The 26,711-nt window shown below is 40.0% G+C and overlaps 1 protein-coding gene and 1 pseudogene across 2 annotated transcripts; both read left to right on the forward strand.

Moving 5' to 3' along the window:
- The first annotated feature begins 12,902 nt into the window (after window positions 1–12,902).
- Window positions 12,903–15,555, forward strand: LOC109130477 (U-box domain-containing protein 30 pseudogene; annotated as a pseudogene).
- Window positions 15,556–20,628: 5,073 nt separating this feature from the next.
- LOC104760927 (ATP-citrate synthase beta chain protein 2) lies at window positions 20,629–24,668 on the forward strand. Of its 2 annotated transcripts, none has more exons than XM_010483917.3 (16): window positions 20,629–20,962; window positions 21,318–21,426; window positions 21,522–21,624; window positions 21,701–21,766; window positions 21,854–21,977; window positions 22,058–22,192; window positions 22,282–22,342; window positions 22,427–22,503; window positions 22,631–22,786; window positions 22,874–23,002; window positions 23,084–23,216; window positions 23,357–23,484; window positions 23,630–23,735; window positions 23,830–23,906; window positions 23,989–24,059; window positions 24,138–24,668. In XM_010483917.3, the coding sequence occupies exons 2-16, from the start codon at window positions 21,327–21,329 to the stop codon at window positions 24,496–24,498; spliced, it is 1,827 nt and encodes a 608-aa protein (XP_010482219.1). In that variant the 5' UTR covers window positions 20,629–20,962; window positions 21,318–21,326; the 3' UTR covers window positions 24,499–24,668. The 2 variants fall into 2 exon arrangements, with proteins under 2 accessions (XP_010482219.1, XP_087354914.1); XM_087498788.1 differs by having other exon boundaries at window positions 20,634–21,226.
- Window positions 24,669–26,711: the final 2,043 nt, after the last annotated feature.

Here is a 26,711-nt window from a genome sequence, read left to right on the forward strand (position 1 = left end):
GAACCGGAGTTTTTCGGTTTGGTTCTAATACGAGTATTTCGGGTCGGGTATTTTGCCCAGTGTGTTTGTGGTTAGGTGGCTAGTGGGTATGGGACCACTAGCTGAACTTATTTATTATTATTATTATTATTATTATTATATTTATTATTTATTATTAAAAAACGGGTTAGGTCGTTTCAGTTTGGTATCAGATCCCTTACGGTTTTAGGTTTGGGTTCACTAGGTTTCTATTGTGATGTTTGGGATTGCATGACTTGATCAATTATGTGTGGCATGGAGTCCTAGAACATCCCCTTCGAGCCTACAATGTGATTTCACGGTGAGTTTATATTTCTGTGTTATGATAATTGTGTGCTTAGCCTTCTGTTCATGGTAGTGCAGATGGTTAGAGAGGGTGTTGTTGTTGGTCGTGGTCGTGGATGCGGACTTGGTTGTGGACGCGGACTTGGTTGTGGTAGGGGCAGAGTCCCAGAGGTTAGTGAGGCTGCGGACCAAAGTGTGACAGCAGAGGGTGTTGGCGAGTCGCAGGGTGACCAGGGGGATTCCATGAGTGTGGCTGGAGGGGGCGGTGTTGATGCTCCAGTAGCCGGTGATGTTAGGACCCCAGGTGTGGAAGTCCCAGTGGGTGGAGTCCCGGGTATCAACCTTGCGGGTTTGCTGGCATAGTTTATAGCGCGGTTGCCGCCGGTGGCACCAGCTCAGGCTCAGGTAGTGCCACCAGTGGTGGCAGGGGAGCGGCAGCCAGTGGCTGCGGATGTGGGGGTCCATTCTCGCTATATCAGCATGCTGACAGAGATGGGCCGTATTGGTACTGAGCGGTTTTCGGGAGTTGCAGATCCTACCACTACGGATACATGGAGGACAAGTGTGGAACGTAACTTCCATACTCTGAGATGTCCTGAGGAGTTTTAGGTGGACATTGGGGTCCACCATTTAACTGGTGATGCTCAGTTATGATGGAGTTCTGTGGTAGCCAGGAGAGTGCAGAGGAAGATGTCTTGGGCTGACTTCGTCTTGGAGTTCAACCGTAAGTATTTCCCTAGATAGGCACTGGATATGTTGGAGGTGCAGTTCCTTCAGCTAGCTCAGGGGACTCGGTTAGTGCGGGAGCTTGACTTGGAGTTCATCGACTTCTGAGGTATGGGGGTCGAGATGGAGTATGAGGAGGCTCAGATTAGGAGGTTTTTGAGGGCCCTACGTGATGACTTGAGGGTTCACTATAGAGGGCGGAGTTATGCTTCGCGTGCAGAGCTGGTTGAGACTGCAGAAGGGATCGAGGAGAATATCCGGGCACAGTCAGTGGCGGCTAGCCCAGCAGTCCAACCTAGCAAGGCTCAGCATCAGGGAGGTTCCAGCAAGGGCGGCAAGCCTGCACAGGGAACCAAGAGGAGATGGAAGGCTATACAGAGCCCGGGTGGTCCGAGTTGCTTCGGGTGTGGGGGCAAGGATCACAAGATTGCTAGCTGTCCCAAGAGGAGTGCTCCACTGGCAGCAGCTCGTGTATGCTATCATTGCAGGGAGCCATGGCACATCAGGCCCTAATTTTCCAAGTTTCAGCCGGTAGCAGTGGCAGCATTGCATCTGGTGCAGCCGGGAGGGCAGCAGGTGGCACAGATTGAGCAGGCGCCACGGTTTTACACGACGGTAGAGACTGGTGGAACCAGTGCCAGAGCGATCACATGTATAATTTCTGGTACTTTGTCTTTGTGAATTCTTAGTAAGTTCAAATGTTATGTTGTACTGTGATAAGTGTTAGGTTCTCAACACATGAGGTTTTTGTAGGAACCTTGTTGGTGGGAGGGTTTAAGTCCCATGTTATGTTCGATTCTGGAGCTACGCATAGCTTCATTACCCCGGAGTGTGCAGAGAGTGCGGGTATCGTGGGGGATACCGGAGAGAGTGCAGGAGTTGTTAGAGTTGCTAGAGGCAAGTTTCTGAGAGTTATTGGTCGAGCGAGGGGTATTGATATTCAGATCGCGGGAGAGTCTTGGCCTGCGGATTTGCTTATCAGTCCAGTGGAGCTGTATGACGTTATCTTGGGGATGAACTGGTTGCATCGGCATATGGTTCATCTGAATTGTCATCGGGGTAGAGTGGAGTTTGAGGGTTCAGGAGGGAAGTTGGTTTATCAGGGGATTAGACCGACTTCGGGGAGTCTCGTGATCTCGGCCATTCAGGCTGGGAAGATGATCAAGAAGGCTTGTGAGACTTATTTGGTTACTATATTTATGCCAGAGTCAGTGGGAAAGTCTACGATTAGTGGTATTCAGGTTGTGGAGGAGTTTGAAGATGTGTTCCATTCATTGCAGGGATTACCACCTTATCGGTCTGATCCTTTTACTATTGAATTGGAGACAGGGACGTCACCGTTATCCAAGGCTCCTTACATGATAGCTCCAGCAGAGATGGCAGAGCTGAAGAAGCAGCTAGAGGATTTATTGAGCAAGGGATTCATCCGTCCTAGTGTATCACCATGGGGAGCACCGGTGTTATTCGTTAAGAAGAAGGATGGGAGTTTCCGCTTGTGTATTGATTACAGGGGTCTCAACCGGGTCACTGTGAAGAACAAGTACCCCCTTCCGAGGATCGATGAGTTGTTGGATCAGTTGAGAGGTGCTACTTGGTTCTCCAAGATAGATCTGGCGTCGGGTTATCATCAAATCCTGCTAGATGAGGCATATGTGAGGAAGACTGCTTTCAGGATGAGGTATGGGCAATATGAGTTTGTGGTGATTTCGTTTGGGTTGACTAACATGCCAGCAGCGTTTATGAGATTGATGAACATCGTGTTTCAGGAGTTTCTGGACGTGTCTGTCATCATTTTCATCGACGACATCCTGGTGTATTCTAAGAGTCCTGAAGAGCATGCAGTGCATTTGAGGGTAGTTCTGGAGAAGTTGCGGAAGCAGAAGTTGGTTGCTAAGCTGAGCAGGTGTAGTTTCGGGCAGTGGGAGATGAGTTTTCTGGGTCATATTGTGTCTGCAGATGGGGTTTCTGTAGATCCGGAGAAGATTCAGGCTATCAGGGATTGGCCTAGCCCGCATAATGCCAAGGAGATCAGGAGTTTTCTGGGGTTGGCAGGTTACTACAGGAGGTTTGTGTGGGGGTTTGCGAGCAGAGCACGTCATATGACTAAGTTGACAAGGAAGGATGTTCTTTTTGTCTGGTCACAGGAGTGTGAGGAAGGCTTTGCAAGCCTGAAGGCGATGTTGACTACCGCTCCAGTGTTGGTTTTGCCTGAGCAGGGAGAACCCTGTGTGGTTTATACATATGCATTCAGAGTTGGTATGGGGTGTGTGTTGATGCAGCATGGGAAGGTGATTGCCTATGCTTCGCGGTTCGCGGCAGCTGCAGAAGCATGAGGACAATTATCCTACTCATGACTTGGAGATGGGTGCTCTAGTTTTTGCCTTGAAGATTTGGAGATCTTATCTTTATGGTGCAAAGTTACAGGTGTTTACAGATCATAAGAGTTTGGAGTATATATTCACTTCAGCCCGAGCTGAATTTGAGGCAGAGGCGGTGGATGGAGCTGGTGGTGGATTATGATTTGGAGATAGCCTATCACCCTGGTAAGGCTAACTTGGTTGCTAATGCTTTGACACGGAAGCATGCGGCTTTGTCTCAAGAGCAGGATATGGAGTCTCTGGTAGGAGAGATCGGTGCGTTGAGTCTGTGTGCTGTGTCACAGGAGCCGTTGGGTTTGATGGCAGCTGATAGAGCAGATCTGTTGAGCAGAGTGCGGTTGGCTCAGGAGAAGGATTTGGGGCTGGTGAATGCCTCAAAGGATGTGGATTCAGAGTATCAGGTTTCGGCTAATGGTACTATTTTGGTGCATGGACGGATTTGTGTGCCTAAGGATGAGGAGTTGAGGTAGGAGATCTTGAGAGAGGCTTATGCGAGCATGTTCTCTATTCATCCAGGAGCGGCTAAAATGTATCGTGACCTCAAGAGGTACTATCTTTGGGTCGGGATAAAGAAGGATGTGACTAGCTGGGTCGCGAGTTGTGATGTGTGTCAGTTAGTGAAGGCTGAGCATCATGTACCAGGTGGATTGCCAGTGTCCAGGACGTTTGATGCTATTTGGGTCATTGTGGACCGATTGACTAAGTCGGCACATTTTCTGGCCATTAAGAAGACTGGTGGAGCAGCGGTCTTGGCTAAGAAGTATGTGAAGGAGATAGTCAGGTTGCATGGGGTGCCAGCGAGCATTGTGTCTGATAGAGATTCCAAGTTCACTTTGGTGTTCTGGAGGGCATTTCAGGCAGAGATGGGCACTAAGGTGCATATGAGTACAGCGTATCATCCCTAGACAGATAGACAGTCAGAGAGGACGATCGAAATGTTGGAGGATTTGCTGAGGATGTGTGTGTTGGATTGGGGTGGCCATTGGGCAGATCACCTGAGCTTGGTAGACTTTGCTTGCAACAACAGTTACTAGGCGAGTATAGGGATGGCACCTTATGAGGCTTTGTATGGGAGACCGTGTCGTACACTGTTATGCTGGACTCAGGTGGGAGAGAGGAGCATGTACAGGGCAGATTTTGTTCAGGAGACCTCGAAGAAGATTTGGGTTCTCAAGCTGAACATGAAGGAAGCTCATGATCGGCAGAGGAGTTATGCCGATAGGAGGAGGAGAGATCTTGAAATTCAGGTTGGAGATAGAGTGTACCTCAAGATGGCCATGTTGCGGGGTACGAACAGGTCATTGACTGAGACTAAGTTGAGTCCGAGGTATATGGTTCCGTTCAGAGTGATTGAGCGAGTTGGACCAGTGGCATATATACTGGAGTTACCTGAGGTTATGCGAGCACTCCATAAGGTTTTCCATGTGTCTATGTTGCGGAAGTGTCTCCGTGAGGACGATCAGTTATTGGCTAAGATTCCTGAGGATCTTCAGCCTAACATGACTTTGGAGGCGAGACCATTGAGGGTTCTCGAGAAGAGGATCAAGGAACTTCGGAAGAAGAAGATTCCTTTGATGAGAGTCCTATGGGACTGTGATGGTGTTGAGGAGCAGACTTGGGAGCCAAAGGCGAGAATGAAGGCAAGGTTCAAGAAGTGGTTCGAGAAGCAGGTCGCCACTTGAACTTGTCTAGCCTGGTCCCAGTTGTAGTCCGTGGCTGGAGCGGGAATGGAGTATTCCAGCCCATCTTTCTTGTTTACTTGGTCGCTTGGGATGGTTGGTTGTGCGACTAAGTAACAAGATGAGGTGGTGCTCGTGGTACGGAATTCCCATAAGGCGGTGGTTTGAAGAAAGTTTCCCGAAATAGAAGTTTCTATAATTGGAAAGTTTCCAGTAGTGGAAAGTCTAAAAATGGAAAGTTTTTATGTGAGTTAGAATATGTCTATTTTTAGTGGCGGGAAGCCTTTGTGGCGGGCTGTTTAGCCATGTGTGGCCTTTGTGGCTGGCTGTTTAGCCATTATGAGGCCTTTGTGGCGGGCTGCTTAGACGTGTGTGGCCTTTGTGGCGGGCTGTTTAGCCAATGTGTGGCCTTTGTGGCGGCTGTTTATCCATTGTGTGGCCTTTGTGGCGGGCTGTTTAGCCAATTGTGTGGCCTTTGTGGCGGGCTGTTTTGCCAGAGTGTCTGTTTAGGATGTCCTTCAGGACAGATGGTCTTTGTGACGGTCCTTTAGGACAGATGGTCTTTGTGACGGTCCTTCGGGACGAGTGGCCTTGGTGGCGGTCCTGTTTAGGACATTTGTTTCGACTTTGTGGCAGTTCTGTTTAGGACATTTGTTTGGCCTTGGTGGCGGTCCTGTTTAGGACATTTGTTTGGCCTTTGTGACGGCCTGTGGGGCAGTAAGATGATCCTTGTGCGGTCATGAGGTATTTCAGTGAGGGGATATGTGGTTGGTAGGACATTGTGTTGTCTTACGCGAGCCACAGTAAGGAAACCTGGACAGGGATAGGACTCAGACGTCTTCAAAATAGTTTGCTTGCGACTCTTGGGGGACTTTGGTTCTTCTAGTACCGTCATATTCTAAGACTTTGTGGCTTGCGAGTATGATTGGTGTCTCGACTTCGCAGGACATTCCGGGGGCGCGCTGTAGGGTGGCAACCCAAGAGACGAGTATTGGATTTCTTTATATATTATGACATGCGGGCTTAGGCCCGATGAGGAGCCAATATTATGGCATGCATGCTTCGGCCTGATGAGGAGCCAATAAAACTCAAGGTTTAGGCCTATGAGAAAAGGAAAGTCCAAAACTCAAGAGCAAATAATGCCTGGAGCGTGAGTCTATCGACTAGAGGTGACCTTTTGTAGACCGGTCGGAGGAGTGCGGACTGTGGAGACGGTTGTACGGGATTCCTTGATTGATGGTTGTTTGAGATTCGAGGACGAATCTAAATTGGTGGGGGAGAATTGTAACATCTGCGAACTGAAATCCCGGTTTGGGGATGTGCATCGGTCGATGCTGGAAGAGCATCGGTCAATGCAGGTTCAGTTTTCTGCGTTTTGACTTAAGTTAAATGCTGCGTTTTGGGCAAAGGGAAAAGGAAAACCCTTAACTCTTATGTTTGTCTCATTCGACGAGTTTTAGCCGTTTTCAGAGAGGAAAGAAGAGAGAAAAGAGTTCTAAGTGTTCTTGGTGAGTTTTGAGAGATTGGAGGCGTTTCTATAGAGATCTGTAGCCGAGATCGTTGTAGGAGCGTGTTCTTACTTGTTTTTGGTTCAAAATCTTTTGTGGCAAAGGTAAGTGCATGACCATGGCTTATCTAAGCTGGAGATTCCTCTCATCTGTTGGTTTATATGTTGTTAGGCTTGTTAGAATATTATTTGAGGCGTTAGGAAGCTTTCTTGTGGCTTGGGATCGAGTCTTGTGGTTGCAGGAACGAAAATCCGGCGAGAAGCTTCGGGGAAACCGATGCTCGGCATGTGCATCGGTCGATGCTAGTGCGACGACGGCGCAGATTGACCTATGAGCATCGGTCGATGCCATGTGGAGGCGTCAGTCGATGCGATTAGGGTTTTCGCGTGATGTCGAGCATGTCTCGGTCGATGCAAGTGGAAGCATCGGTCGATGCAAGTGAACCTTGTGTCGACCGATGCAAACCCAGTGTCGGTCGATGTCGTTCCCTGTTGGTGTCGGTCGATGCAGAGTCTGGTTTGTTGTTGATTGTTGGTTGATGGTTAGATATCTCTATTGCTTGTGTGTATAGTCTAGTAGATGAGAGGATTGCCTTACTGAGTATTTATAAAATACTCATGCATTGCAATTTGTATTTGTGGTGCAGGAAAGACAAAGTGTAATCGTGGAATCAGGGCAATGAAGAGGAGGATGTTCTAGGGACTCGATTGGATGTTGTCTGATTAGGCTAGGTTGATAGAGTTGGGTCAGTAGAACATTGATAGGTTGCCGGTTTCATGCCTTTTGTTATTTGGTTATTGGATGATTGGATATTTATTGATATTGTTATTTCTGCTGTTGAATGTGTTTGTGGTTAGGTGGCTAGTGGGTATAGGACCAATAGCTGAAGTTATTTATTATTATATTTATTATTTATTATTTAAAAAAAAACGGGTTAGGTCGTTTCAAAATCCTACCATTAGAGGAGATAATTTTAATTAAGAGATCAATGATTCTTATTTTTAAAACAGTACAAAATTAATTCATAAAAAAATAAAACAATACATAAGGTCAAAAAGTACACTTCCTAAATCTTAGAGAATTTTTCAGATCAACAATTCAGATCGGAGGGAGTATATAAGATCAAGGCCAATGGGAGGTTTTAATAAACAATTTGACTATTTTGACCTACAATTTTTTTTTTGTTTTTCTTTTATTCAATAAATTAATTTCAGCTTTTCTCCAATTATCTCATTTTTCTCCGATCACCTCTTCGAACTCAACTCTTCCAATTTTTTTTAAAACAAACTTCTCCGATCGATTACTTTCCCCTTGGACATGGAGAAACAAAGCTTCCTCTTTTCCTATCAAAAAATCAAAATCCGGTGTGAATTCCACCACGTCACACATTCTCCGACGGTTATCTCTCGAGACACCGTCTGCAACCTTCACATTCATCTCGGCGGCTTCACATACACTCAAATTTTTTATTCTGCAAAAATTAAAAAATTCTGAGGTTCTTGAAGCAACTCGAAAACATTCAGTTTTTGTTTTGAAATTGACTTTCAGGCGGTGAGCTTCTTCTTTTCCTCCTTCGCCTCCTCTGATTTTCCAGTGAGCTCAACCAATTTTCTGATGAGCTTCCACCTTCATCACAAGAACCTTATAACCATGTTTGGTTGTTGCAATGAAAGCATAAAGTATCAAGATTAAAGCTTTTTTTATGACTACAAGTATCAAGATTTGCACCAATAGCTGGATGATTGGATACAACACATTATAACTTGAATACAGCTTTCGCTGCAACTCCAGCATATGGTTACATAGTAAGCTCGAATCTTCCTATCATCCGAAAATAAATGTGCTTCCATTTCTTGCTTTCTTCATATAATGATCTGATATTTCATTTCATGTATAACTCATTAAACATGTTAACCGAAAAGAGCAATGAATGTCTACATGCTTCTGAATGGATTCTTTGAGAAGGTGGTGATGCTTTATCAGTCAATGTAGAAGAATCAATGGTATTGTCTTTGCTTCCTCTAATTATATTACTGATTCTTAATCTTCTCATGTATGTACCTTTGTAGAATTCACAGATTATACAAAGTTAATCATTGCAATTTGGTCTTTTAGTATTCTTCCCAATTTCAATTAACAACTTTTACTAAAATAAATACTCCAATTCAATAGAGTATACAGGTTTTTGACTACGATGATGAGAATAGAAGTGGAGGAAAAGAAAAAAATTTCATGGGGAAAGAAAAAGAATAGAAGTAGAAGAAGAAATTTAATGGGGGAAAAAATTAAAATTCAAATATTTTCACGTTTCTTTATATTTGGAGTAACATGGAATTTGATTGATCATCTTCCATGGCTAACTTCGATCTAAACTTTCCACATTCAGAAAATACATCTATTCATTTGATTTGAATATCATTCTAGCAAATAATGATGATCATGATTTTGAATGTGGAGGTTTAAGAGATGACGGTGCATTTGTTCATGCGGGTGAGAAACCAATGGAAGAAGATGTAGAACCAGTTGTTAGCATTATAGCATCATCTGAAAGTACCATCGTAATCCATCTCAATGTCAATCCAACAGAATAATCAATTTATGATATTTTGGAGCAACATGCTGATGAGTTGTATGAAGAAAGTGAATATTACATTAGAGACCAAGGTAAATTGAATCGTTTTTTTTTTTTGTTCCATGTACTGTTATTGATGTCAATCCGTGTTCTCCATTTTAGACCAGGGGCAAACGAAAATGAAGAAACTCAAGATCATTTTGTTGGAGAACAAGGTTAGTCTTCTTGTTAACTTGAATAGCTCGTGATTATGATTTAAAACTAGTCTGTAGCTTACACTTTCGATTACAATTGTTGATCTATGTTTCTACAATTTGGAACAGGACATAATGACAACTTGGTTGACGACCAAGGTAAGTGCTCTCGTAAACTTATTATATATATATATATATATATATATATTGATTGTGCATTGTGATTTTATGATGCATATGCTAATTTGTAAATCAATAACCGCTTGGAGCATGACCTAACGTAAATGGTAATGCCACAACTCGAAAAAAAAGAACTAAGCTAATGGTCAAAGGTGGGCAGTCTATAACACTTTACTTGAAAGGAGTGTGAGAGGAAATCTGAGTAAACGTACCACCACAAAAGAGGTATCAGATTTACTTTCAGTGCATATTCAGACGGTTCAAAGGATATGGAAACGAGCTAGGGACACTCTTGCTGGTGAATCTATTGATGTGTCTCAAAAAAGGAAAAAAAGATTTGGGCGTAAGAAAATTCCACTAGACATACAACAGCTGATCAATACACCTCCAAAACGACGGATGAATTTGAGGACGTTGGCTGAAGCCCTTGGAATTAATTATTCAGCACTATACAGACGTGTGAAAGAAGGTATTCTGCAACGTCATTCAAACACATTAAAACCACATCGTAGGGAAGAAAATAAGGTAGCAAGGTTACACTTTTGCCTTAAAATGTTGGATCCTCAGAGTTTGAGCCATGAACCACCATTTATTGATATGTACAACATTGTGTATATTGATGAAAAGTGGTTCTATATGACCAAAAGAACTGAGAATTACTATCTACTTCTTGAAGAAGATGATCCCATACAGACATGCCAAAGTAAGAACTTCACTGGCAAAGTTATGGTGTTAGTTGCAATGGCTCGTCCGAGATTCAATGCTGATGGAAACGAAAATTTCTCGGGAAAGATTGAAGTTTTGGCCTTTTGTTACAATTCAACCTGCAAGAAGACAAAGTAGAAATAGAGAATTTGGAACAATGGAAATAAAACCAACTACATCGGTGAAGAGAGATGATGTGAGAAGAATGTTGATAGAAGAAGTTTTTGACAATATTCGTGAAAATGGCCTCGTGAGGATGTAGATAAAGTTATCTACATTCAAAAAGATAATGCAAGAATGCATGTGGATCCAAGCGATGTAGAATTCAAAGCAGCGACTTCACAGAATGGTTTTGATATTCGATTGATGTGTCAACCGCCAAACTCTCCACTCTCCAGACTTGAATGTTCTTGATCTTGGACTTTTAGTGCTATCCAAGCATTTTAACATAAGGTATGTCCAAAGAGTGTTGAAGAGCTTATTCACGCTGTAACAACGGCTTATGAAGATTATCCACCGAGAAGGACAAACCACATTTTCTTAACTCTGCAACTTTGCATGCAAGAAACAATGAGAATTGGATGGTCTAAAATCCCACATATGAGGAAAGAAGTGTTGGAGCGAAAGGGTCAACTTCCTAAGCAAATAAAATGTAATTCTACTATAGTAGAAAATGTGAGAAATCAGCTAAGAGGGTAAGGTTTGCTTTCGCTACAGGTTTTTACTCTAGTTTATAATTCCTTAACTATTTGAATACATAGGTTCTCTTTTAAGTCTCTATGTATTTGCTACATGTTTATACTCTTGTTTTTGTCTCATTGATATGGTGTCAACATATTTTGGATGTTACTTATCTTATGAGACAAATTCAGAGCCTCAAGCTGAATGCATAGATTTTCATTAAGTCTCTAAATGTTTGCCGCAAGTTTATACTCTACAAATGCTATCTAGTTTACAAAGATTGTCCAAACCCTGAACAGGAATTGAAATTAAATTTTGCAGGTAATTGCAGATCTTAAAGATACATGTAGACATATGCAAAGTATGGTTTTATTGCAGCTGTGTCATTGATGCTCTATGTTCTCTAATGAGATGGCTTGGATATCGATCATATCTAGATCGAATTGGTCGGATTTTACATGTACTAAGTTCAGATTATATTGCTTTAATTTCTCTGTTTTTCGTTGTTTTTTTCTGGTATGGAGATGTGAACCTCTGATATTTAGAAACTGGATTTATTTATTTTTATTAATTGGAGAACAAACCATAGAAAAACTTATTGGTGATCATATGAATAAGAGACCACTACTGGAAAATTCAACAGCAAAATAAAAAAACATTTTGGAAAAAAAATTTTAAGTATCGTCAGCATCACGTCTTGAATCTCTTTTCAGGATGAAGATCTCCTTCCCCATACAAGCATTTGTTGAGATCAAAGTCATGCACCACTTTTGGCTTCACATCAGTTTTCTCCCTTCTCAAATGAAAATCTTCTCTTCTTCCTCAGGGACTCTGTTTAGATCAAAGGTATGCACCACACTGACATTAGTTTGCTTATTTTGATTCTCTTCTACCTGTAGATGATTTTCCATTTTGCTGATTTTCAGGTTTATGACTAACCCACTAACCCAATATATATTCATCGATGACTCTTCATATTATTTCTCTTGATATATCCTCTGCCGGTGTTGCATTTTAAAGATTTGTTATTTTCAGTTTTAGTAATTTGTGTTAATTTAGTTAAGGTTATGTTAGTAATTTAATTAGTATTATCACATTGAAAAGAGAGAATGACACTTAATAAAAAAAAGGAAAATCACTCTTATAACGACACTTATTTCAGATCGGAGGAAGTACATGTTTACTCGCTTAGTAAAAGAAACGAGACCGTCTTCGAAGATGAAATCAAATAACTTCCAAGATGTTTAAAATAGTGTTCGAGAATAATGCTCTAGGCAAATCTTTTTGTTATAAATAAAATCTTAAGTTTGTTCTCTTAAATTTTTGAAATTAAAGAGTTTTCTAGGCATATTTAATTTTCAATTTACGTCAAAATCAATACAATAAAACTTAAGCACAATATTTAGTGACTCACAATATTAGCCAACTAGGTTCCCGTCGAAGGAATAAAAGTATTTTTCCGATTTGCGACCTTCTTCTTCTCACTTCTAACTCTCCCTCAATGTCTCCTTAGAAAATTGATGTTTCTCCGTCCTCATCCCTTAAACTTTAATCTTCCTCCAATCTCGTCACGGTGGTGTTCTGTAATCACAACTCAAAAGTTGGTGACTCCCCAAGATTCCAATCTTAAAAGGAAACCCTCTATAGTATCATTTCAAATTTGTTGGTTTGGGTTTGGATCTTGAAAGGGTTTTGGTGTTATCGTCATCTTCGATTGCATTTTAGATATTGCTTTTGTGGGTTTATGTTTTGAGCTGGATGTGTGGTAGTTACAGTGATAAGCTTAGAGATGGGTCACGTATTGTTTAGTTTTGATTTGATTCTTTAATTTTAAACCACATATCTCATCAGAAAACAATAAACAAGGAGTGATAAGAAAAAAATAAAGAGGTAGTATTTCTTTCAGAAAAGAGTTTCACTGACAAAGTTTAAGTCAAACTTAGGTCAATTGACTTGTCCCACTACAATGTCATTATATGATCTATACTCGGTTCTCTAAGAAGTATGTGTTGATGAAAGAATGGTCCAAGGATGTGGAAGGATGAGATGATTTTGGGGACATTGGAGAAGGTTAAAGGTCAAGCTAAGGTTCATACGTAGAGTAAGTTAAGTAGATTGTTGTAACTCATCTTATGGCGAGGAAGACGTTTCTAAAGAAGAAGGTTTCTCTCTGTAATCTCTTCATTTTTTAGGTCCTTTCCCTTCTTATGTTGTTGGATTTGAGGTTGCTGCGATTCTTGTGAGTTTTGGTCATGATTCAGATTCAAAATCTGGGTTGATGCAACCGGCTAAGGTTTCTTTGATTGTTGATATGTTAAATGATGGATTTAATGAGAGCAAAATCAATTGCTCAAGATTGTTTAGGGGATTGGTATAAGAGAAGGGGTTTAGAGCAAAACTGGCCTCGACCATAGTTTGCTTGTCGGGTTAATGAGATTGGTTAAGGATAAGAGACATAGAAATGGAGTCTCTCCTACACTTGGGTTGCTTAAACCAATTTCTATTCACAAACAAGTTCAAAGCTTGATGGTTAGAATTGGAGCAGTGCCTCAGTTAGTCAATATCTTACCGTCTTTAAAGATGGAATGTTTTGAATCAGCTCTGTGTATTCTTGATGTTCGCCTCTTGGTGTTGAGGTCTGTCCTTTTGCAAAGTTGTCACTCGTTATCCAGAGCGGGTGTGCTGCAGCGTTGAAGCAACAGCCAGCAGAGCTGCTCAAGCTTTGTAGTCTACATTATTGAGACACCATATGTTTATTTCCAAATGTAAACACACATAGAGTGACATCTCAAATTACATCTGAATTTGATACTTGTATTGATAAATAGAGCATTAAGTTGTGGAGGTTACTGAGGCTCCTAAAGCCATCCACATGAGGATCTTTAAACTCTTCTACAAAATGCTACATCACCTTACATGTTTCAGTTTCCACATCAGCATAAAACAAAATTAACCTTTAAAAAAAATAGTGTATACCCAAGTTAATATCTTTGTCTCCTCCATCATGATCCTTTGGGTCGATTTAACCACCTAAATTAATGAAGATTGCGTTGTAAGTTGTAACCCCTTTTCTTCTTAATCACCCAATGGTCCTAATCTCTTTGTCTCCTCCATTTTTATGTTGTATATAAAGATGAATCGAACAGTGGTGTTTTCATGAGACAGTTTTTGTAAACACACTGATGGAGGTTATTAGCACGACATGGTTTTGGATCTCCTGGTCGGCCGATGGCCATAAATTATTATCAAACAGAACTAATTAGTTTGGGATTTTGATTTTAAACCCTTGCAATTTGTTTTCTCATGTTTAGATGCATATATATATTCAATGCATGCCATTTAGGTTCAGACATATACATATATAGTCATGGTATAATACTAGAGTATGTTTAATATCTTTGCTCTACAATTTTTTTTATCAGTATCCTTCTTAATACCATGAGGGTTGTTCATTCTTATATTTACATGGAAGACCTGTCCATTGATCATGAGTCCAAATGAATTGGTATGTTTCTTATGCATGTGACATTGGCTTTTTAGTTATGTGTTTTAACTATCATATAGTCAGTTTTTCTTGGTGTTCGAACCACAAGAAGACCGAGGTATTAGCACAAATACAGTGCTTATTAGAATAGTGGTCTCAACTACTAAATATATATTTTTGACGATTATAGTTTGTGTCATGATTTTTTCACTAGAACAATTGATTTCGTTGGGTTGGTCCCCATGGCTAACTATTGCATAATTGTTGACTGTTTCAATCTTTGCCAATATCTATTGACCACGAATTAGTATATCATATTAGCTATGGTGCGTACCTCCTTGGAAAATAGTCCTTACTGACTGAATATTTGGTGACGATCGAGCATCGAACATAGGCTGATGAACAATGGAGAGAAACATGAATGTTTCTAGAAAAATTATAGATCATTTAGAGCATTTGTAAGGTAAGTTTATGGCTGAAAAGTGAGAGGGGATATAATAGAAGTCATCCATCACCCTCTGTTTATTTTTGTTGAGAATCGCAGACCCCGATTCACCTCTGTAGTGAACCGCATACCGCGACTCTGCCCCTACTCCTCGTCTACGTCACAGATCAATATGCATAACATAAACATAACACAGAGATTTAAAGAGTTGCCCTCATGCAGAGGGTACATCTCGTGTAGAAACCTTCTCCCACAAACATCCACTATCAATCACTCAAGGTTTACATAGTGTTTCATATACAAGCTTAGAGAACTACTACAAAGAAACCTGAAGAAGAAAACATAGAGTATCTAGCTTTTCTTCTTCCTCTCTCTATGTCTCTAGTTCAGCTCTCCCTCCATGTATAACCCTGAAATACCTCCAGAACCCCAAAGAAGCAGCTCCACCTTTGTCTCTCATAAGTGTCCTGAAGACACCTTAAACCTAGACAAGGTTATGTCCGGCTCTCAGCCCTTCGAACCCAGCAAAGCTTCTGCTCCTTTATCATGGTTCTGTGCACAGCTTCAAGCTCCATGTACAACGCCCTGCGCATGCTCTCAACACTGCGTCCTGCATCTCTACATCTGCCCTGCACAGCGCCCTACGCTGTGCCCTACAGCCGCCGCCAAGGTACCACCAACTTCTTCTGCGTCTTTGTGATTACTACTTGTCTTGTTTCCTCAACCCTAGATTCCCTTATATAGTGAAACCCTAGAGCTTATGTCGGTTTACCCTTGCAGGCCACACAACCCGGCTCATGTATGGGCTTCATATCAATATAGGCCCAGTTCATGGTTCAGACCAAATAAGCCCATATGAAGCAAACATTTACAACAAACTCCACCTTTTGCTTCATTTGGTCCAACTCACAAAATCCCCTATGTGTTTATTCTTTCCTGAGAAGAAAAACAAATCTTGTCTTCTCATGTCGAACCTGCAACTTCCAATGATCTTCATCTTCATCCACCTTAGGAATTTTCTACTACATCTTCAGAAACTTCAAGAGATTCGCGACTCTCTCTCAAGCTTCCTTCTCCTGATGGCAGTAATCCCACTTGTAGACGAACTCTGACCACTGAACCGACATCCTTGAAGAAACCCTTAAAAACCTTGTTCCTTGATAATCAATACAAAACACAACCAACATTGACTGTTCTTTTTGTGTCCTCCAATGCCATCCTCTGACATTGCTATGAAATTCCCAACACCTATCGAATCCTTAGACTGTCTCATGATTGTCCCTATGTTCGAACTTTCTGAAATTTCAGTCTGCGAAGCCATAGTGCCACACAACTTCACCCTTGTTCTTGACAGATTATCTGAATAGCTTATGGTGCTCTTCAGCTGTCCCAACAAGTTCGTGTAACTCCTTACACGAATCATCTTCTTCGACCTTGTTTCTCCTGGTCTTAGAAACACTTATGAAGACCTTTACTTGATTCCCTTGTTCCTCACAACAACTCAACCTATAACCAAAACTTCTGATTCACTCACATGTAACACATGACTTGCTTGTGGAACTTTGATCTTGAAAACCTTTAGAATAGTAAAGTCTGAGATATCATCCTCTCAGAACACGATTATAACAATCACATAACCTCTCCCATGGTTTATGATAAACGCCACAAACCTGTTATCATGATTGTATATCATCTGTATCCGTCTGCTACCTGATTCACTTGGTCGACCTTTGATTCCTCTCATGTGCATTGAGCTTGAACCAAATTTCCTTGAATCCCATGCAGAACACATGAATCATACATGCTTCAAACCTGAAACAATCTCTGATTCATCCTGTAAAACAATCTCAACCCAATGCATTACTCCTGAGATTGAGTTTACATCCCATCTGTTTAACCAGCTGACTTATGAACCCATCTTGTACGATCTGACAGAACAACCTCCTGTTCAACCTCATGTTCAAACAGATGTCCGACCAACAACTTTTGAACCTCTGCTAGTCTCCTTGTAACAGCCTTTAGTGCTTCACTCTAGAATCCCTGAAGCCACACCTACTATTAACATAACCCTGCAATAGTTCTTCACGTTTGCAGACCTTACCAAGAAGAACCTTGGTACCAACATCATACCTTTTCTCACTTTTTATCAACACCACATGTCTTCACCAATGATGCATCCTCACTTAACCTTCATGTAAGTGACACTCCTGAGAAACTTAATGATGCTGCTAAACCCACTAGTCTCTACTAGTCTTGTCTATCATAACTTGCATCTTTAACCACCAGAGATCTACTTGAATCTTCCCCTTATACTCACATGCTTCCTTATTAAATGTCAACGAAACACTTAAACTTCCTGCAAGTACCTTCAGAAGATTCATCCACCAGATCATCTCTGTAGATGCAAACAGGCTAACCATAAATTTTCTGTTTCTGATTCTCTTCTCAATGCAGATACACAACCCCAATCACCTTGCGCCAGCCTTGTAGATTCTTGCACTTACTTGCAAACTCTTGCACAGTCCTGCAACGTCTACAAAAGTCTTCTTGAGATTTTAAGTCACCTTGAAGAGCAAACTCCACCTTGACAAAGAAAATCTCACTGACTTCAACTTTGACTCTTGGTACTCTCTGCATTCCCATTCTCTGTAAACTTACCTTGATTGTAGTCTTTTCAAATCTCTGACAACTTGATCCATTCCTGAGACTTAACCATTCACCCAACACCTCTCATATCTGACCACTTTAACATAAATTGTCTGGTCCATCTTCATAATCATTTGAATCTTCAACACAACTTGCTGACCTAACAACCCTCTTACACACAGATTCACCTCTGAAGGCGTCCCTTAGTAAATCCGTGACTCCTATAGTTGTACCTTCAACCAATTTCCGAACAACACCACACAGACTTTCAACAACCAAACCAAACAAGATATTATCTTGAATTTCACGTCGTTGAAGACGTCTACATCCTTGTGTTCTTCCAGTGTCTAGATTCCCTAAACTGAAACAGTTTTGAGTATTCAGAAGCTTCAAAACAGAATATCACATTTACCTTGTGATCGCATCGGAAACTGAACTCCTGTTTTGACAAGTTTGAGCCTTTTGGATGATGATTTGATTCCTTCTTCACAGCCATGTGAATATCACCTTCACACACACATCCATGAACCTGAATCAAACACTGTAGATAACTCCACCTTAAACGAATCCTATAATTGATTTAACCTTCGATCAATAACACCTTCAAAATCATGAGTCTTCTGCAACAGTCTCTGGATCCTTCTTGTATGCTTACAACATCATGCCTGAGTCTGTGAATTCCTGAGCCTGAGCTATGATACCACTTGTTGAGAATCGCAGACCCCGATTCACCTCTGTAGTGAACCGCGTACGGCGACTCTGCCCCTACTCCTCGTCTACTTCACAGATCAATATGCATAACATAAACATAACACATAGATTTAACGAGTTCCCCTCATGCAGAGGGTACATCTCGTGTGGAAACCTTCTCCCACAAACATCCACTATCAATCACTCAAGGTTTACACAGTGTTTCATATACAAGCTTAGAGAACTACTACAAAAAAACCTGAAGAAGAAAACATAGAGTATCTAGCTTTTCTTCTTCCTCTCTCTATGTCTCTAGTTCAGCTCTCTCTCCATGTATAACCCTGAAACACCTCCAGAACCCCAAAGAAGCAGTTCCGCCTTTGTCTCTCATACGTGTCATGATGACACCTTAAACCTAGACAAGGTTATGTCCGGCTCTCAGCCCTTCGAACCCAGCCAAGCTTCTGCTCCTTTATCATGGTTCTGTGCACAGCTTCAAGTTCCATGTACGACGCCCTGCGCATGCTCTCTGCACTGCATTCTGCATCTCTGCATCTGCCCTACACAGCGCCCTGTGTTGTGCCCTACATCCGCCACCAAGGTACCACCAGCTTCTTCTGCGTCTTTGTGATTACTGCTTGTCTTGTTTCCTTAACCCTAGCTTCCCTTATATAGTTAAACCCTAGAGCTTATGTCGATTTACCCTTGCAGACCACACAACCCGAATCCTGTATGGACTTCACATCAATATAGGTCCAGTTCATGGTTCAGACCAAATAAGCCCATATAAAACAAACATTTATAACAATTTTACTTTTCTTTCTTCCAACTTCTCCATCAACATGTCATTGATGTTTTCATGTTCATACCCTCTTGGTGATTTAGTATAGAATAGACGTACTCTCCTAATGTATTAGAAATAAGTTTAATAATTTGTCTTATTCTTCTTTAGTTATTTTCCCATAATCTTTACCCTTGCATACAAGGTTTAGAACTATATAAGTTACTATACATTATACGGTTTGGAAAAAGATTTGAATAAGGTGTGTTATCGTTTTAAATATATAAAGTCAATGGTGGTAAAAAGTTTAAATTTTATAAAAACTTATGAAAGGTTTTTCACATATTAATAAAAGATTTATGAAGTTTTAAATTATGTATCAATGTATATACAAAAATGGACTAGTACAAAATTAATATTTGTATAATCACATATGATGGTAAACTGATAATCTAAATTAATGTTTTTAAAATCAAAATTATTAATACATGCGTAGTCTGGATTATCTTGTAGTATCAAACTAAAAGATGCTCATAAATAAGAACTAAACTAAAACATCAATTTTTAAAATTAAGGGGAAATTTTAAAACTAGTTACTTAAAAGAATATACAGTATTATGAATATCACTAAACTACTAATCATATTAAAGAAAACGTATACAAGTAAATCATTGTAACAATACAATTTACACCAAACAACCTATAGCGACTTCGATAACTATGATAACTACGTAAACAAGGTGGAGCTGCTTATATCAATAAGTTATCATATCCAATCTAACATTATTAGTTCCCTTAGTACGAAACCAATTATGTTATACGAAAAGTAATGCCTCATGCGTAAGCATATATATATCAAAAATGACAAAATCAACATATATATCATTCTCCCATACCTAAAATCTTGAGAATAACACAAACAATAGAGTAGAGTGTATTCAGTCATTCGAAATTTGCTACCGATCTTTTCACAAAGTCGCTACGTACCTATATGTTAAAAAAATATGTCTATAACGATGAATTGCGGCATCGGCTAGACATGCCAAATGTTAGCTTGGTTACTCGTGATATGCATAACTATCGTTAAAAATGTTTTTAACTAGGCAATTAAATACATATAGGAGTATCAGTGACACTAGTCTTTTCGAAGAAAATGAATGAAACATATTCACATTTGCATGATATAAAAAAAAAAAAAAGGTGACATATGGATGCAAAATATATTTAGTTGTGTGGAGCTCATCTATATATGCACAATAAATCTTGTCACTTTACTTGTATATATACGAACGTAAGTTTCAGTATAACTGATTCACCCACTCTCACTTCCATAAGAAAACATAAGACAAAGAGTTCTTTCTTTCCAGTTTCCAATATTTCATTTTCTTCATAAAAGCCATTTATTTAAATTTCATATTTCTTTCCATTTACCTATGTTTACGCTAATATCATATAAATAAAGCTATATCAGTTATCTAACTTTTCAAATACTTCAAGACCTGACATTAAAATACTAAGAAAAAATGTTTCAATGAATGCTTGCTTGCTTGATTCACAATCCCATCTTTAAAATAAGTTGCTGAATCTTGAAGACAAAACAGCCAATTACGTGCCCCAACGAGGACGACATTTAAACGACCCATCTTATTATGTCTTAAACTAACCACGTTTTGCAAAGTTAAATTTATAAATAGTATTATGTAACTGTTAGGTGTTCTGCTTTTGTCAATGTAAAGATTGAGAGAAATCAATTTTGGGTAGAAAGAAGTTGTGAACTAACTACCTTACCAATAAGCCCACATGACCATGATGATGATGATCCCATGTACCACCACCATCACTGTGATGTGAGAAGCTTTTGTTTCCCTCCCATTTCTCTATATTAATGCTACTTCCTCTCTAAAACCATTCCTCTCTCTCTCTCTCTCTCTACCATCAATTTTTATTCTCTCTCCCTCTTAACGACTGACTCGACTCGGGTCTTCACCAGGTCTGTTCTCTTTTGGATCGAACAATTCGTATAAGCTTTTTTAGATCTGTCTTGAGTCCGATCCGTGTTTTTTCATCTTAAAGTTTCGATATTTACGAGGAGGGTTCCGTAAAAATCGAAACTTTTTTTGTTTTTTTTTATTTTGTTTCTTTTCTCAATCCTAGATTCGTTTAGTGTAGTGATGAGATCTGTGTGTTAGTGATTTAAGAAATCGGAATTAGTGTGAAGTAACCTGTTCCTTACCCTGTTTCGTGTTCGATTCAGGTTCTCTCAGCATTGAATTAGGAACAATTTATATGGGCAGTGGCCTTGTGGATCTGATGATAATTGTCTCTATGTTTGTTGTGATTCTCAGTTTTGAGCTATGGCAACGGGACAGCTTTTTTCTCGGACCACACAAGCTTTGTTCTACAACTATAAGCAGCTTCCTGTTCAACGAATGCTCGATTTCGACTTCCTTTGTGGTAAACATAACAAATTGGAGTGTCTAGATTTAGTTGACTGAGATCAATGTGACTGTTGAGATTTTGATGTTAAAGGATCATTTGCTTTTTGACAGGACGTGAAACACCTTCTGTTGCTGGAATCGTTAACCCTGGTTCTGAAGGTTTTCAAAAACTCTTTTTCGGGCAGGAGGAGATTGCTATCCCTGTTCATGCCGCGTGAGTTTTTAAGCATGTCTCCGGGAGAAACTAACGATGTGCAAATCTTGTTTTTAACTTTGTTTCTGTAATGCAGCATTGAGGCAGCATGTGCGGCGCATCCGACCGCAGATGTATTCATCAATTTTGCATCTTTCAGAAGGTTTGTATGAGAATTTCATCATTTCATGGAACAAACTTAGCATGGCTCTTTGTGATAGTTTAGCTAATGTTTTTATTACTTCAATAGTGCTGCTGCTTCATCCATGGCTGCTTTGAAGCAGCCAACTATTAAAGTTGTGGCAATTATAGCTGAAGGTGTTCCAGAATCAGACACTAAACAGCTGATTTCTTATGCTCGTGCTAACAATAAGGTGTGTTTTTGTGTGATGATTAGCTTCAGTTAACCGTTATGGTAAACAGAGAAGTTGTGAGACTGATTGGGTTGGTTCAGGTTGTTATTGGACCGGCTACTGTTGGAGGTATTCAAGCTGGAGCCTTTAAAATTGGTGACACTGCAGGAACAATTGATAACATTATCCAGTGCAAGCTATACAGACCTGGATCTGTTGGTTTTGTCTCCAAATCTGTATGTGCTGAATTTTCAGGACTTTGTACTCTGGCTAAAGCTCACTTTGATGCCTGAGAGTTTTATTCATTACTCTTCTTTTCTCGCAGGGTGGAATGTCTAATGAAATGTACAATACTGTTGCCCGTGTGACTGATGGGATCTATGAAGGTGAGTTTTGATGTAAGATAATCTACTAATGACGTATTCAGCTGAAGATTCTTAACTCTGTTGTTTATTTGGGGCTTGTTATAGGCATTGCTATTGGTGGAGACGTGTTCCCAGGATCCACTTTATCTGATCACATCCTTCGGTTTAATAACATCCCACAGGTATACCAATCTCCAACAGTTTAACATGTTGCTCGCTGAAATGGCCTCCAGGGAAATGTTACAAATGGTGTCACATTTCCATCATTCAGTTCATCTATACCTTATGATTCAATAAACTACATTGCAGATTAAAATGATGGTTGTGCTTGGAGAGCTTGGAGGAAGAGATGAATACTCCCTTGTTGAAGCCTTGAAACAGGGAAAAGTGAATAAACCTGTGGTTGCTTGGGTCAGCGGAACTTGTGCACGGCTCTTCAAGTCTGAAGTACAGTTTGGTCACGCAGTAAGTGGCACGAAAGAACCTATTAAGCAATGCCCTTTTCTGTCTGCTTTCCAAGTCAAAATATTTTTTGAACCTGATTATATATAGGGTGCTAAAAGTGGTGGAGAGATGGAGTCTGCACAAGCCAAGAATCAAGCTCTCATGGATGCTGGAGCTATTGTTCCCACTTCATTTGAAGCCCTTGAATCTGCAATCAAAGAGACTTTTGAGAAACTGGTCAGTTTCCCTGTGTTCTTTTGCTAGCTGGCGTTGCCTTTTATTGCAATCTTATGTGTTCATTTCAATTCCTCCTAAAAGGTTGAAGAAGGAAAGGTATCTTCTATCAAGGAAGTCACTCCTCCACAAATCCCAGAGGATCTCAATTCCGCAATTAAGAGCGGGAAAGTTCGGGCTCCTACTCACATAATCTCCACCATCTCTGATGACAGAGGTATTGTTCTGGAAACTAAACTATATTCATTTGCTATTTTCTACTGAAACAAAGAGAACTGGAAGAGTTTCACTAGATTCCATGCCTCTTTAGCTCGTTTTCTGATACTCGACAACAATGTGCCACAAATTAATTTGCAGGGGATGAGCCGTGCTATGCCGGTGTGCCAATGTCTTCTATCATTGAACAAGGCTATGGAGTGGGTGATGTGATTTCCCTTCTATGGTTTAAACGTAGTCTTCCTCGTTACTGTACAAAATTCATTGAGGTACCGAGTTCTCTCTTTGTTTCTTAATATACTCTTTCTCGATATACAATGTCCTCATCTCTCTCTGTCCCTTCATACATATGTACATTTGCATAGTGAGATTTGACTCTGGTCTCTGCCACTTTTGAAAATTGCATTGAACTAGATATGCATAATGCTGTGTGCTGATCACGGTCCATGTGTCTCTGGCGCTCACAACACCATTGTAACAGCAAGAGCAGGCAAAGACCTTGTCTCAAGTCTTGTCTCTGGTAAGTCAACATCTTTTTTCCCAACCAAACACAATATTACAATAGTTTTCTTTATCGTTCAATATTCTCAAAGACTGTTAAAACCTAACAACAGGTCTACTAACCATTGGTCCCCGATTTGGTGGTGCCATTGATGACGCTGCTCGATACTTCAAGGACGCCTGTGACAGGGTAAAAGGCCATTTCATTTCGCCCAACTCCCACATTGGATATAAATTCTTGAAATCTGATCTCTCATGGTTGCTTGTTTCAGAATCTCACACCTTATGAATTCGTGGAGGGAATGAAGAAGAAGGGAATCAGAGTCCCCGGGATTGGACACAGGTAGAAAACAGAACACAAGAAAGAAACAAATCTGCACCCGTTTCTCTTGTCTGAAACATGTTTTCTTCTTTTTGGTAGGATCAAGAGCAGAGACAACAGAGACAAAAGAGTGGAGCTGCTTCAGAAATTTGCTCGGTCTAACTTCCCATCAGTAAAGTACATGGAGTACGCAGTGACAGTAGAGACTTACACGCTCTCGAAGGCAAACAACCTCGTACTCAACGTTGATGGAGCCATTGGATCTCTCTTCTTGGACCTTCTAGCTGGAAGTGGGATGTTCACCAAGCAAGAGATCGACGAGATTGTTCAGATCGGTTATCTCAACGGTCTCTTTGTTCTTGCTCGCTCCATTGGTTTGATCGGGCACACTTTTGATCAGAAGAGATTGAAACAACCGCTGTACCGTCACCCATGGGAAGATGTGTTGTACACCAAGTAAACTCATCGCATCGTATCCTATTTTTGTTATTATTTTAGCTTTTAACATTCTTCTGAGAGATGTTACTAAAAAAATGCATATCTATATGCTCTTCTTCTCTTATGGTCTCTTTTGTTATGATGTTTGTTTGTTTACTCCTTCGTCCATTTATCTAAACTTTCTTTGTCCCCTTTCTTCTTCTGTTTACACCCAAATCAACAATTTTTGGGATTCTTACATACCAAAAGTTTTTTCCTTTTTCTTTTTGAGGTTGAATTATATATGGATAGAGCTTATCAGTTGAGATCTCACATGTTCATAAACGAAACCAATCCTGCATAACTCGAAGCTCTCCATCACTTGATGAATCTGGACAATCTAGTTCTGAAACAGAGGCGCCAGTCCATTTTTAGAAAAACGCTTGTGACGGCTTATGAAACTTTCCTAATTCTCTCTAAAGAAACAAAACGTTAAATAATGGTATCCTAAGGTGGTTTTATTTTCTTTGAGAGTAAAATCTGTTTAAAATTTTGACAGTTAAATCTATACTCTTCATATTCAAAGAGATACAACAAGTTTACTTTGACAATTATACGAAATATCTAGTAGTGGACTTCCAAATTAACCATTTCAAGATTCCAATAGCATCATCAAAAAAAAAATTTGAATTGATGAATAATTTGGATTTATTTGTCGAAAGTGAATTGTATATTGGTTGCTCTTGCATGCATGCATACTTAGGTCACATTCACATATCTTTAAGTTAGCGTGGGATGGTCATCTATACTATTATTTGAAAAGCTACTTTATAAAACATAACATTGTTGTGTAAGAAATTACATACCCATGTCATTTGGTTGTAAGATTATTTAAAAATTTCTTATCAAATGTAAAAAAATGTAAATAAAGTTTAAACTAATAATATACACAAGAAGCTTTTGTTTTCAGAAGAATGATCTCAGAAAATATATTTATCGCTCATGAAATGATTCATGCTTTGAAGACTAATCCAGATTGTAATGAAGATTTTATGGCCATTTAAACAGAAGGCATATAATCGAGTGGAGTGGTGTTTTTTGAAGAGCTTATTTTCTCGTCTTGGTTTTGATCGAAAATGGATTGATTGGATTATGACTTGTGTTAGATCTGTCTCCTATTCAGTGTTGTTAAATGGAAAATCATATGGTTTCATTCAACCGTCTAGAGGTATACGTCAAGGAGATCCTCTTTCGCCTTCTTTATTTATCCTCTGTGCAGAAGGTCTTGTTCACACTATGAACAAAGCTGTACAGGAGAAGAGATTTTCGGGTCTAAGGTTGACAAAAAAGTATCCATAGGTTCAGCATTTATTGTTTGCTGACAATGGTCTTCTCTTATGTAAAGCCACTTTTAAAGAAAGTTCTGAAATTCTATGGTGTACTAAGATGTATTGTGAAGCTTCAGGCCAAGAGATTAATTTACAGAATTCTTCAATTGTTTTTGGAGAGAAGATTGATCCGTTTATGCGTCACCTTTTGGGTTTTTATATGGGGATATTTCAAGGAGGAAATGTTAAATATTTGGGTCTACCAGAATGTTTTAGTGGATCGAAAAAGTAGCTTCTTGCTTTTGTGACAGATAAACTTAAGAATCGTCTAAGTGGTTGGTATGCAAAAACACTGCCTTTGGGAAGCAAAGAAGTTCTCCTTAAATCTGTTGTTATGGCCTTTCCCGTATATTCGATGTCATGTTTTAGGTTAACCAAATTTCAATGTCAACAAATAACGAGTGCGATGTCGAGTTTTTGGTGGAATGCTTGTGAGGATAATAAGAAAATGCATTGGGTCTCATACTCTCATGGGAGAAACTGTGTAGGCCAAAAAAAGAATGGTGGTATGGGTTTTAGAGATGTTGAGAACTTCAATAAAGCTCTTCTAGCTAAGCAAGCTTGGCGTTTACTTTCATCTCCCTTTTCTTTAATCTCGAGGGATCTACTCAGCCAGGTATTTTCCAAAAAAAAATAGATTTTTTTATCTGCAAAAGCAGGTCCTCGGCCTTCTTATGCGTGGCGGAGAACTCTACATGGTAGAGATTTATTAGAGAAACGTTTGATTAAGTCCATCGACACTGGTTTAAATACTAAAGTTTGGTTAGACAAATGGATTTTTGATGGTGTTCCGCGGTGGCCTATGAACAAAAAAAGGTTCCTGGATGTGAATTTAGATGTTGCGAGACTTATAACTTCTCAAGGATCT

This window comes from Camelina sativa, chromosome 18 (genome assembly GCF_030686135.1).
Source record: "Camelina sativa cultivar CO46 ecotype springtype chromosome 18, ASM3068613v1".
NCBI classification, from domain to species: domain Eukaryota; kingdom Viridiplantae; phylum Streptophyta; class Magnoliopsida; order Brassicales; family Brassicaceae; genus Camelina; species Camelina sativa.